Genomic DNA, 12,788 nt, shown 5'->3' with positions numbered 1-12,788 from the left:
TTGAAAAAGAGAAGATTACTCTTACAATATAACAAGACATTACATACAACTATTACTATTAACCAAATGCTCATGTAGAATACTTATGATGATATAAACCATATTTGTAGACTTTCACTTTGTCAATTTAGTATATTTTTGGATTCATGCGTGTATCAAATAGATATCCATAACAAGATGTCTCTCTGGTTTAATTATTTAAATTTGAATTGAGTAATTATGGATGAATTATTTTATTATGTTTTAATTCTTTATATATAAAGATATTTTTTTGTTTCATTTTTAATTTATTTATCCTTTTTGAACGTTTCAAAGTTATATGTATTTTTTTATTTTAATGTTAAATATATTAAAGTGTCAAAATTTTTATATCCATAGAAAAGAATTCCAATAGTTTTTATTTCTAACAAATAAGTCCTTTCCACTATTTTCGTGTAATGTTAATTAAGTATATATATATATATATATATATATATATATAAGCACTTAATTCGTAAAGCAAATTAGTATAAGTATTTAGTCATTGACGTGGACCGTTTAATCTGTAGGGCTTTTTGATATCGGAGAAAAACCCCTTACTTTCTTCTCTAAACTTCCTTTTTCCTACAGCGAAACCTGGGAAGATGTTCAAAAACACCTTTCAATCTGGGTTTCTCTCCATTTTATACAGCCTCGGGTACGTTTTATTAATTTCTCTTTCTTTTTGCTTATATTCTTCCCTTTTTTTTGTGGCTCTGTTGGTATTATTATGTATTCAACTTTGGGTTTTTTTGGGATTTTTGTACAGGAGCAAACCTCTGCAAATTTGGGATAAAGAAGGTCAGTAAATTATAGAACAAGCCTTTTGAATTGAACGGTTTAAAGGTTTGGCTAAATTGTTAGCTTTATTTTGTTGTTGGGAATTGTTTTGCAGCTGTAAATGGGCATGTGAAACGACCCCATGATGAAGACATTCAATCGAATGTATTGGAAATAATTGGATCAAATGTTCAATCAACGTACATCACTTGCCCTGCTGACCCTGCTGCAACGCTTGGCATTAAGCTTCCCTTCTTGGTTATGATTGTCAAGAACTTGAAGAAATATTTCACTTTTGAGATTCAAATTCTGGATGATAAGAATGTCCGACGTCGTTTTCGTGCTTCTAACTTCCAAGTATGTAAGTCTGCTAATTTTTCTAATATATGTATACTTTGGTTATGGAGGATTTAAATGTATTTTAGATTTGTGGATAAGAGAAAATGCTATCTGATGCAACACTTTTGTCTAAGCTATTTGTCCCTGTTGATGTGGTAATTATATATTGGTCTAACGTTAATGTTATAGTCATGAGTTTAAGGAGCCGCCCATGAGTTAGTAGACTTCATTATTGAAATTTATCTAATAATTATATGCCCATATTTGGGAGTGCTAATAGTTGGGATAAATTTGGTGGGCAAGTAGCATTAGTCCGTAGATTATGTTGTTATTCTATCAATAAGTGCCCCAGTTTTTGTGATTGATATGCATTTGGTGATAAATAGATAGTTGGGTGTGTATATCCTATTCAATATATTTCTCATTTTATTGACATGTGTATGGCTTGGATAATTATCATGTTTAGATCCCATCAATGTTTTCCCTATTTGTATCAATTATATGAGATCAATACGCGGCCTCTTTCTATCAATATGAATTTGGTTAGGAAACACAGGATGATTAACAAAGTCTGCTGTTTAGAAGCCATCAGTATGTGCTCTCTTTCTATCTTTCTGACAGGCATATATGGTGTTGGGATGGAAAGAAATTTGGTGTTGATATTCTGTTTATTTATGCCCTTTTACTTGTTAAGTTGGAAATTGTCAATCTGTTCTTTTCACCTGGGGTAGTCTCCTAATTTTGTTTTTTTTTAAATGGCTGGAAAAAGCTCTCAAGGCCAGCCGTCCTGTAAAAGTTTTATTAATTCCAATTAGCGGGTACATAAGGGAGGGGACATATACCTTACCTCCAGAAGTATACTAAAGAGTGAAGAATACTTAGAGGAATTACTTTTTCCTTTACATGTTGAAAATGAATACTTGAAAATTAGGAGAATTAAGCAAGAAATAAATTAGGAGTACTACTCCTTTGCACATTTTTAAATCTAACATAAGGTAAATTTAATCTATCAAGTCTAAGAATACCCCGCAATTCACCTTCTGCACTGTTGAATACTTGCAAGCCTTGATGAATATAACCTCTATTTGATAAGAAGTCTGCAGCTTGGTTACCCTCTTGGTGAATATGAGAAATTCTAAAGGAGAAGCTTTTTAAACAAGACCTTATAGAAGCTAATGTGATCTAATTGCATGTGAACCATAGTTCTCCTTTACTATGAGATTCACAATGACCTTAGCATCCATCTCAATCCATAACCGATGCATATTATAATCTCTACACAAGTGCAGACCCCTTAGAAGTGCTAGGAACTCTGTTTGGATTGAATTTAGAAGACCGAAGTTTTCTGAAAAGCCAAATACAAGTTTACCTGCATTATCTCACACAACTCCTCCTCCTGCTGGCCTTTAAGCATTATCCTTGCTGCTGCCATCGACATTCAATTTGAGTTCATTGAGTGCAGGTTTCAACCATCAAATAATCTGATGGGGTTTCAGTGCTTTGATTGGGAAAGAGAGTTTCCACAATTTGGCTAATTGAACATCACCCTTCCACTTCCATTTTTGCATTAAGTTTCCTTGAAGCAATTGTGTTAATATCTTCATTGTTCTCCATATGATCTGATGAGGGTTCATACCAAGGTTTTCGTGTTTTGAACCATTCCTTTCAACCCGCAAAAACCAGCATATGAAGATAGGCATCAAAACCCAAATATGACCCTTCTTAATGTAATCACCATAATAATGCCATGCCGTTACTACCTGCAAAATATTATGGGGTTGAACAACATGAATTTGGAGCAAATGGGAAAAGAAATGCCAAGCCTCTTTAGCCTTCGGACATTGCCTCATAATATGAAGAGTGATTCCTCTGAGTTGCACCCTTGGCATTTGGATGCCAATTGGAACCCTTTAGTTTTAAGCTGCATATCATCTGGTATCCATCCATGAATAACCCTACAGAAAAAGAATGAAATTGAGAGTGGGATACTTTTGTGCCATACCAACTCAAATAAATCCTCAATTGGTCTTTATGACGAACTGTATGCCAAGCATTCTTAGTAGAGAATGAGCCATTAGACACTATGATAATGAAAGGTGGATAGACACGATTAACGTACTAATATAAGACAGCTGTTTTTTTCTCTTTCCTGCCGTAGAGTGTAAATTTCATGATAACTTAATAGGCCTTTGGTTAGCATAGGTAATCATCATTGTTGGTGCTGCTCATGTATTATAAGGTTTGGTGGGTGTAGCTACCCTTTTGGAGCTTAACTCTGAAAAATCTGCATCCTTATTAAGTACTGAAGCTGTTGTTTTGTTGAATTGAACATTTTATCACTCAATTTCTATGTAAATCACTGAAAAGTAGATATTGCGGATTGTAATTTTACTTGTATGTTTTCTTAACTTTATTTGAATTTCTAGGCTGTCACTCGAGTAAAGCCATACATATGTACTATGCCGCTGAGATTGGATGAGGGTTGGAATCAAATTCAATTGAATCTGGCTGATTATACCCGGAGGGCCTATGGCACCAACTATGTTGAGACTCTGCGAGTTCAGGTCCATGCAAATTGCCGCCTTCGAAGGATATATTTCTCTGATCGCTTGTACTCTGAAGAGGAACTCCCACCAGAATTTAAACTGTATCTTCCAATGCAGGTAAGAATGATTTGTAATTTCACCAACTTCAAAGTCTAGGCTTATATGTGTGTTATGGTATCTTTAATACTCATGCATATCCCTTTTTTTGCTATTGCAGAAGGCTTGAAAATTTTCATTGGAGCACTCTGAAGCCCTAATTTCCAATTTTCTGTGCTTCGAGATTTAATTACTTTTTACCATTCTGTATTATTCATCCAGCTTAATCTTGTATGTATGGTTGTTATAATAGCAATAGAATTAACCAATTCTTGTCAATGGTGTTACGAAACGGAATTTAAGTGGGTTTTTATATTGAGGAAAGTGTTAGCCTTTGCACTTAATAATTGTGGATCTTTACTTATCGGTAATTAAAGTTCTTATAAGTACATTGGCATCTCAAATGCAATATTAAATGCTAGTTTTGTTGAGACTCAAAATGCAGTTTGGATTCAAATTAGAGCACAAAAGCACTTTATTTTAACCTTCTTATTTGATCCCTGGTGAACTTATTCACACAAATGTTTGGATATTTCATTAATTCCCTGGCATTCTGCGTGGTTATTTTTCCTGTAAAGATGACTTCTTAGTAATAGTGAAAGCAATCATTTGAAATGCATGCACTAGTCTTGCTGGAAATTAATATGAAAAAATAATTATAAGCTGTACATTGAGGTTTCTCTTGAGTGTTATATGCAGTGATGTATCTTTCTTGGTGCGTGAACTATGGATTAGGACAAACCCATTTTTGAAGCTTGGTATTTTTGGGCTCCAATCCAGACAAGTCTAGATTTGCGTCATGAGGATCCAGTAAGCAGGTTCATCTAGAATGTAAAAGTGGATCTTCTGAATAAAATTTTCTGACCTAAAGCACTTGGTCAGAACTGTTAGTTGTTGAAGTTCACCTCCCTCCAGACTCTTCAACTTGACTCTGCTATACTAATTCATAATAAGGCATACGTGTCAACAGATTTCTAGATTGATTGGGGAACAAGGCAAAGTTGAAAATAACAGCATAAGGTGGTGGCTATCCATTTTCACATTGATTCTTGCTCAAACTTCCAAATTATTTCAGTATGTCTCTCAGGTCATTATCTCCACTTTCAGCTCACTTGTTTACGCTGTTATTCTGATAAACTATGCCTGTATTCAATGGCTATGATCACTGTGATCTAATTTGAGCCTCTTTATTTAACACAAACTACATAGTATCTGCATATTTTTACAACGATTATTGACTTGATTGATCAACAAATTCTGCCACAACATATGCATAATCTTTCCTCATGTGGGCGCTTCTATGTGGATATGATGTGGTCACCACACTTTCCGTTCACACAACAAAAGTCAAGAATAATGGCTCCAATCCGTAGGGAGTGTAGATATGATAAAATAAAAAAAATTCAAGTGAGGGACAAACATAGAGCAGTTATGACTTGATGGTCCACTTTGCCTTTATGACTATTCAGCAGATGTGACCTTTGCCTTCTTGTTTCTTAATCAAGTTAGACCTATAGAAATGATAAAATTATGTTGAAAGTTTTATGTTATTATCATCTGCTGTTAAGTGGATTAAAACCATTGGTTGTAGTGTTAAATGTTTGTAATAATAGATTTAATATATAGACTTTAAACCTAAAACTTCGGGTATTAGGTGATTGATCAAATAATTCTGGTCAACTTTGAAACGTAGTGCCTCCGTGAAACATTTGAGAAGCTCTTAATCAATAGTCCTCTGCTTCCTTCTGCCGAGTAACCGAGTAGGATGAGAAAGTCTGGAACGAAGAAGAGCAACAAATGGCTGAATACGTTGTTTCCTTAGTCATTGAAAGCATTGCTGGTCAAATGGTGGATGAAGCTGTTTCCTTGGCAAGAGTACGGGACCAAGTTGAATGGATTCAGGGAGAATTAAGGAGAATGTTATGCTTTCTTAAGGATGCAGATGCAAAACAAGATGGTGATGAACGAGTTAGAAACTGGGTGGCAGACATAAGAGAAGTTGCTTATGATGCAGAAGATGTCATCGATGGCTACATCCTCAAAATGATGCAACAGAAAGAGAAAGCGCTAATCAGGCTCTTCAACAGGTACCCTTTTTTCTTGAATGAACTGGTTGCACGTTATAAGCTTAACAAGCAAATAACCAGGATCAAGCTGAAAATTCATGATATTAGCAACGGTAGGTCAACTTATGGAATTGAAAATATCGGTGAAAGGGTAGAAGGGGCTAGTTTTGCAGTCAACTCTCTTCGTGAAAGGAGACGATCATACCCTCACTCTTCTGAAGAGGAAACTGTTGGTACAGACGAGGACATAAAGATTCTAGAAGATCAGCTAATTAATGGGGACTTAAGGCTCTCTATTATTTCAATCATCGGCATGGCTGGTCTAGGTAAGACCACTCTTGCTAAGAAAATTTATGGTAGTAGCAGTATCAACAAGTATTTTGATTGTCGTGCTTGGATTTATGTCTCTCAAGAATACAAAGCTGGAGACATATTGAGAGATTTGTGTAAGAAGGTTATGGGGTTTAGAAAGGCGGAATTAGAAAGGATGCACAGAGAGGAAATGGAAGAAGAGTTGTCAAGTGTTTTGGAGCAAAGAAGATTTATTGTGGTTTTGGATGATATATGGAATAAAGAAGCTTGGGATGATTTAAAACCAGTCTTTCCAGATACCAAGAATGGAAGTAGAATAATTTTCACTACTAGATTCAGAGATGTTGCTTTGCATGCTGATCCACGAAGCCGACCACATGAACCGTGCCTTCTTAGTGATGAAGATAGCTGGAAATTGTTGTCCAAGAAGATATGCCTGGAATGGAATGCCATGACAAGTTTACCTGCTTGGACTGAGGAGCTAGGAATACAAATTGTGAAGAAATGCAGGGGATTACCTCTTGCAATTGTAGTTCTAGGAGGTCTGCTGTCAAGAAGAGAAGCAACCTATGAAGAATGGCTCAAAGTTCTGCAAAGTGCACATTGGCAGCTACTTCGAGATCCAACACAATGCTTAGATATTTTAGCACTAAGTTATCATGATTTACCTTACTACTTGAAACCTTGTTTTCTTTATTTTGGTCTCTTCCCTGAGGATTTTGAGATTTCTGTTAGAAGCTTGAATCTGTTGTGGGTGGCAGAAGGATTTGTGCAGCCTAGAGGCCAAGAACCATTGGAAGATGTGGCTGAGGATTACTTGGAAGAATTAGTGGGGAGGAGCATGGTTCAAATTGCTGCAAAGAAATTTAATGGAAGGATTAAAACAATTCGCATACACGATCTTTTCAGAGAACTTGCCATAAAGAAAGCTAAGGAAGATCGATTTTTTGATATCATCCATGGAGATGCCAAGGATTGCTTTCTAACAAGGCCTCGTAGGATCTCTACAAGCTTTGGGATCACTCCTAAAACTACAAATAGGTCAAGAATCCGTTCTTTGTTGGTTTTTGATCAGAATGAACCAAGATTGAAGGACTTGAAAAAATTTAAACTCTTGCGAGTTCTTGGTTTGGAAAGTGTTCACATTGGTCTACTGGACTCTGATGTTGGTAACCTCATTCATTTGAGGTACCTGGGCTTGGAAGGAACTTGGTTGAAGCAGCTTCCTTCGTCAATATGCAGGCTTTTGAACTTGCAAACACTGGATTTAAGATCAACACTGATTGATCCAATTCCTGTTTCTATTTGGAAGTTACCGGAATTGAGACATTTGTTCTTCAATAAGATCAGAGAGATGGTAGTGAAGCCACCTAAGGATGTTTGTCTATTTAGTCTCCAAACATTGCAGGGCGTCTGTATTGGAAGAACTAGTTCTGTCGAGCTAGGCTTGGACAAATTGACCACCTTAAGACACTTGAGCTTATTCGGCCATCTTAATCTGCAAGAAGAAGCTTTAAGGAGATGGATTTTCAACTCCAAAGGGCTCCAAAGCTTGAAGCTAGATTCAAGAACTAGAGGTGAGGACATCACAAGGGTTACCATTCCAGGATTTTTGGACTTTTCAAGTCACATCAGTCTCAACAAATTATATTTGGGAGGGTTCATGCTCAAGTTGTTGAACGTCCAAGATTTTCCACCAAACCTTACTGAACTAACATTGCATGGTTCTTTCTTGATGGAAGACCCCATGAAAACACTTGAGAAGCTACCAAGTTTGAGAGTTTTAAAATTAAAGCACTCTGCATATGTGGGAAAGCGAATGGTATGCTCTAGTGGGGGGTTCCCTCAACTCCAATTCTTGAAGTTGTCTTTCCTTTACTCAGTGGGGGGATGGAGAATACAGGAAGGCGCAATGGCCAAGCTCAAGGAGTTACACATTGTTGAGTGTAAGCGACTGAGGATTGTTCCAAGAGGATTATGGCCGGTGACTACTCTCAGCAATTTGAAACTAGGCTACATGCCAAGTGATTTTGAGATGAAGGCTCGGGATCGCAAGGGAGAGAATTGGTACAGAATTGAACATGTGCTTCCAGTGTAAGCAGACGGTTTCTCCAAAAATGGCTCCAGCTTTCCAAGGCTATTCTCTTCTTAATCACTATCATTATCATTGTTTTCCTTTTTCTTTTAAATTTCTTTGAAAACATTGTAAGAATGATGGCATTTGGTGTGTATAGAGAACATAAACCAACTCGAGAGGACTCCTCAAAGATACAAAATCCGTTCTATTTTCAAAGAACATTTCTCCTTTTGTGGCAATAAACCAACGAAGGTGATTCAAAGGATGATGACCAACAAAAACTTAAAAGATGTGACAGAGAAATGACCATTTTTCCCAGCACTGCCAAATTTCTTCAATTTTCTTCTTGTTCTTTGCCTAAGCGGGATGCAATTTTTTTCCATCTCAATCTGGTTAATCTTATTCCATCCATCCCAAAATTTGAATCCAAAATTTTCACCATGTGAACCTGGAATCGGAACCAATCTATGGCAAATATCCAACAGCAACAAGCATTAACCAATCTGCAACAAGCATTAACCAATCTACAACAAGCCCTGGGTTCAATCTCCTATGGCAAAAAATTCTAAAAAATGTAAAACAACGCAGTCAAAGTGGATGCCATGTTGGAGAGGCTCTGGTGGCTCCAGTGAAATCTTGGCAATGTCAGTTAGTATATGATGGGGCCCAACGACATAGCAGCATTTATTGGCCACCATCTTCCCCTCAATTCTCAACCTTCTATTTCTCATCACACAATCCTTAGTCGGACAACCCAGCAACCAGACATTCAACTGCCTGTGTGCCTCAGCCTCCAACAGAAACAACCAAAGATAGGCCAACACACAAGTGCCTGCTTCTGTCTTTCTCTCACATTCACAGGTGGCAAAGAGAAAATGGCAGTGCAGATGACAGTCCGAGTTTCGGCCACTGCAAGACTTTCTCTTCCTTCTCTTTCCTCTTCCCCTTCTTCTCCTTCACCATCGGGAGCGTCATCCACTAGCAAAGTTTCTTTGAAACCCCAATTTAAACCCGTCTCTCTATCACTGCCAACATCGACAGCCATCTCTCTATTGGCTCTATTTTCACCTCCCCATGAGGCCAAAGCTGTCAGCCTTAGCAAAGAACAGATAGTCTCATCTCTCACTGAAGTAAGAAGTCAAAGTAGATTGCATAATATTTGCATTTATTTTTAGACATTAAATTAGAATTCTTGAAATGAAAACAGGTGTTTCCCACTCTTATATAGATAAGCAAAAGTTGTTCCCCTTTTTTCCCCCATAATTCAATTTATACCCATTTCTTAAATAACTGTCAAAAGCATAGAGCTGCTGCCAAAATCGCAATCAAGCAATAAAGAAGCTGTCTTGTTCAGTAGTCAGAAGTAACATCCATTTTGTTGAAAATTTGGTTCTTCTTTACAGGTGGAGAAAACATTGAATCAGGTTCAAGAAGCAGGTTCAACTGCCTTTGGTACTGTACAGCAATTTCTTGATTTTTTAGGGAAAGCATTGAAGCCAGCCATAGATGCAGGGATGCCTATTGCACAAAAAGCTGGAGAAGAGGCATTGAAGGCTGCTTCTCCAGCAATATCTGAGGCGTCGAAGAAAGCCCAAGATGCAATTCAAAGCACTGGCCTTGATACTGAGCCAGTTCTCAGTGCTGCTAAGGTTCACCTCTAACTCCTCATTCAATTGCATATCAAAAGTACAAAGGAGTCGAAAAAGAGGAGAATGAAAATTTTCTTCCGTTCCATGATATTCAGATTTTCAACTTCATTTATTTTATAAAATGGGCCATGTTTTTCACTGTTGAATGTAAAACTACATTTTGATTTAGGTGGAAGAGTTGAATGTAATGCTTAATTTCGTTACCCAGCTGTAGACACCCACCATGCCATTGGATTAAATGTTGTTTTTGGAGTTTGTTGGAATGCTAATCACGCACTGAAATGTTAAATTAGAAATTTGTTTTGGTTTTCTAATTGCAGTGTTTCCATTGAATGCAAACTTAAGTTAGTGAGGATTTTATCACTACTTCACCTTCCCTTGAGCATGAAACGGGTCTGGAATTTGGATAAGCATACTGGGCTTTGTATTGGATTTGGAAGAAGATTGATTTAAGGAATACTATAGTTAAAAGTGGTTTAGGATGCTGTCCTGTTCAAAGAAGATATTGGTGAATGTGCTTGTGAAACGGTGTAAGGACCTACCCTTGTCATTATCCTTGGCTGTCCATGTGATAAATATGGAGGGTTGGAGCCCAGAAAACTGTCTTTGGAAAATTTTTTCAATATTTTATTCGTGGCAGACTGATAATAATGAAAAACTTGTGTTTCAATCGTGCAATTTTTTATGTAGAATTTAAGTGAGCTTGTTGTTGCATTCAGAAGCGCTGATGATATCTTTTAATATGCACAAAACTATAACATTTGCTTGTTTAGATCTCATCTGAATTTCAAGTTGTTAGTCTAATGATGCCAACATAATGTCTAGGCAACTTCTAGCTAGAATGCTGAGTCATTGACAGGCTTGATTTTCAGGAATCTGTAAATGTACCATGTTCTTATATTGCAAGACAGGTTGCTAAAGTATTTTCTTTGCTCATATCTGTTTATTTGTATTGCTGGGTTTACTTAAAGATAGTAGTGTCTGTTAAAGCCATGCAATGATTTTGGTTGCAGACAGTTGCTGATGCTGCAAAACAAACTACAAAGGTGATTGATGCAGCGAAGCCTTTAGCTTCTTCAACTTATGAAACCATCACATCCTCCGACCCCATAACAATTGTCGGAACTGCTGGTGCATTATTTGTTGCATACCTCCTCCTTCCTCCCATCTGGTCTGCCATCTCCTATAGTCTTCGTGGTTACAAAGGTGATTGTTGCTGTTTTCTGATATAAATTAGCCTCAGAGCATGAATTCTTTTTGCTGAGTACTTCAAAGAAGACGGAGAAAGATGAAAAAAGATTATAGTTTTCTCTATATGTAAACTAAATTTTGCTTAAAATCTTGGAAAATAACAGAATTCTGATTCTATGGCATGAATTTCTTCAAATTTTAACCTCTTTTAAGTATGTTTCATGGGAACTTAATGTTATAGAATGCAGCTGACATGTTGCCTCTCTGTTGTTCCTTAGGTGATCTTACTCCTGCTCAAGCCCTTGATTTAATATCTATGCAAAATTACATTATGATTGATATTCGGTCAGAGAAGGACAAGGACAGGGCTGGTGTTCCCCGCCTCCCCTCTAGTGCTAAAAAGAGGATGTTTGCAATCCCGTAAGTAAATATTTGGCTTCAATGAGTACATTTAGTTTTGTGGTAAATTGACAGTAAAGAACTAAAAAACCATAGTGCAGTAGTGCTTTTCTATGAAATTCTGAGATTTCATCATGTCTTGCTTCTCTGTTTTCCACCAACTCATCAGTTATTCTGACTGGTTGCCTAACTGGTAATTGAATGCTGAAGCAGAGATCCAAGGTGGCTAATTGGATAAATAGCACTTCTACAGCTTAGAAGAAAAGTTTTGCTTCTTAAATTTTCTTTTCTTTAAAGCATTATGATAAAATAAAAGAGTGCAGTGAAAACTGTTGGCCGGACCCTTAAAATGTTTGAAAAGATGTGTGAAACTAAGCTGAAAATGCTTTTGAGAAGGAAATATTTTGGTAATAAAATGTACTAATCTCTATGATTGTATTTGATCATGGCAGATATCTGCTGCCTAATATTTGTCAGTAAACAGTCCGAATTGTACCCACACTGAGCTATTGTGTCATTATTCATAACTGCTTCTGTATTTTTAGTTTGGAAGAGTTGCCAAGCAAATTAAAAGGAGTAGTGAGAAATGCAAAGAAAGTGGAAGCTGAGATTGCAGCCTTGAAGATTGCTTATCTCAAGAAAGTGAACAAAGGTTCAAACATCGTCATCTTGGACTCGTGAGTTCTTATTCCCTTCCTATCTCATTGTGCCAATGCATTAAAAAATCCGGTATTACAATTTACCTTTTTCGAATCTTTGAATGTTCAGCTACTGTGATTCAGCAAAAATAGCTGCAAGAACATTAAAAATTCTGGGATTTAACAACTGCTGGGTGGTAGCTGATGGGTTTTCGGGAAGCAGAGGGTGGCTACAGAGCCGACTAGGAACCGATACATACAACTTCTCTTTGGTGGAGGTTGTGTCACCATCCCGGGTTTTCCCTTCGGCTGTCAAACGTATTGGTACAGCCAGCACAAAGTTCCTTCCTGGCGCGGAATAATCATTTGTTGCCTTGTCAAATAAGTAGAAAAGAAATGCTTGAATGTGCATTCTTTGCTTTAGATCAGAGATCTCTGTTTGGAATAATCTCTTGTAATTCTTTCATTAATGTTGCATCTTCTTTCTTCTCATCTTTCATCTATTGCCCCAATGAAAAAAATACTAATAATTTTTTCTCTGAAACACATTGGAGGGACTTCAAAGCATGATATAAAGGAGCAAAGAGACCTGGATCCTACATGATTTTGGACTCAAATACTTGAAATTATAGATTTAGATGTTTCTTGAGATTTTGAGAAAACAAACAAAAGTAACA

At 36.9% G+C, this 12,788-nt stretch overlaps 3 protein-coding genes across 4 annotated transcripts; all 3 read left to right on the top strand.

Moving 5' to 3' along the window:
• Positions 1–509: 509 nt before the first annotated feature.
• Positions 510–4,210, top strand: BUG22 (cilia/flagella-associated protein). Of its 2 annotated transcripts, XM_021430898.2 has the most exons (5): positions 517–676; positions 788–819; positions 914–1,155; positions 3,564–3,800; positions 3,901–4,210. In XM_021430898.2, exons 1-5 carry the CDS (start codon positions 624–626, stop codon positions 3,907–3,909), a joined length of 573 nt encoding a protein of 190 aa, XP_021286573.1. In that variant the 5' UTR covers positions 517–623; the 3' UTR covers positions 3,910–4,210. The 2 variants fall into 2 exon arrangements, with proteins under 2 accessions (XP_089639939.1, XP_021286573.1); XM_089783813.1 differs by lacking the exon at positions 3,901–4,210 and having other exon boundaries at positions 510–676; positions 914–1,159; positions 3,564–3,757.
• A 1,144-nt stretch (positions 4,211–5,354) lies between these two features.
• Positions 5,355–8,507, top strand: LOC110418717 (putative disease resistance protein At1g50180). The gene has a single exon (XM_021431517.2). The coding sequence runs from the start codon at positions 5,577–5,579 to the stop codon at positions 8,253–8,255; it is 2,679 nt and encodes an 892-aa protein (XP_021287192.1). The 5' UTR covers positions 5,355–5,576; the 3' UTR covers positions 8,256–8,507.
• Positions 8,508–8,947: 440 nt separating this feature from the next.
• Positions 8,948–12,603, top strand: CAS (calcium sensing receptor). The gene is made up of 6 exons (XM_021430917.1): positions 8,948–9,364; positions 9,638–9,883; positions 10,897–11,089; positions 11,353–11,494; positions 12,019–12,150; positions 12,242–12,603. The coding sequence occupies exons 1-6, from the start codon at positions 9,110–9,112 to the stop codon at positions 12,471–12,473; spliced, it is 1,200 nt and encodes a 399-aa protein (XP_021286592.1). The 5' UTR covers positions 8,948–9,109; the 3' UTR covers positions 12,474–12,603.
• Positions 12,604–12,788: the final 185 nt, after the last annotated feature.

Source organism: Theobroma umbraticum, unplaced genomic scaffold (assembly GCF_002168275.2).
Source record: "Theobroma umbraticum cultivar Fairchild unplaced genomic scaffold, ASM216827v3 scaffold_50.0, whole genome shotgun sequence".
Taxonomy (NCBI): domain Eukaryota; kingdom Viridiplantae; phylum Streptophyta; class Magnoliopsida; order Malvales; family Malvaceae; genus Theobroma; species Theobroma umbraticum.
This window is presented reverse-complemented; position numbering and strand designations above follow the sequence as displayed.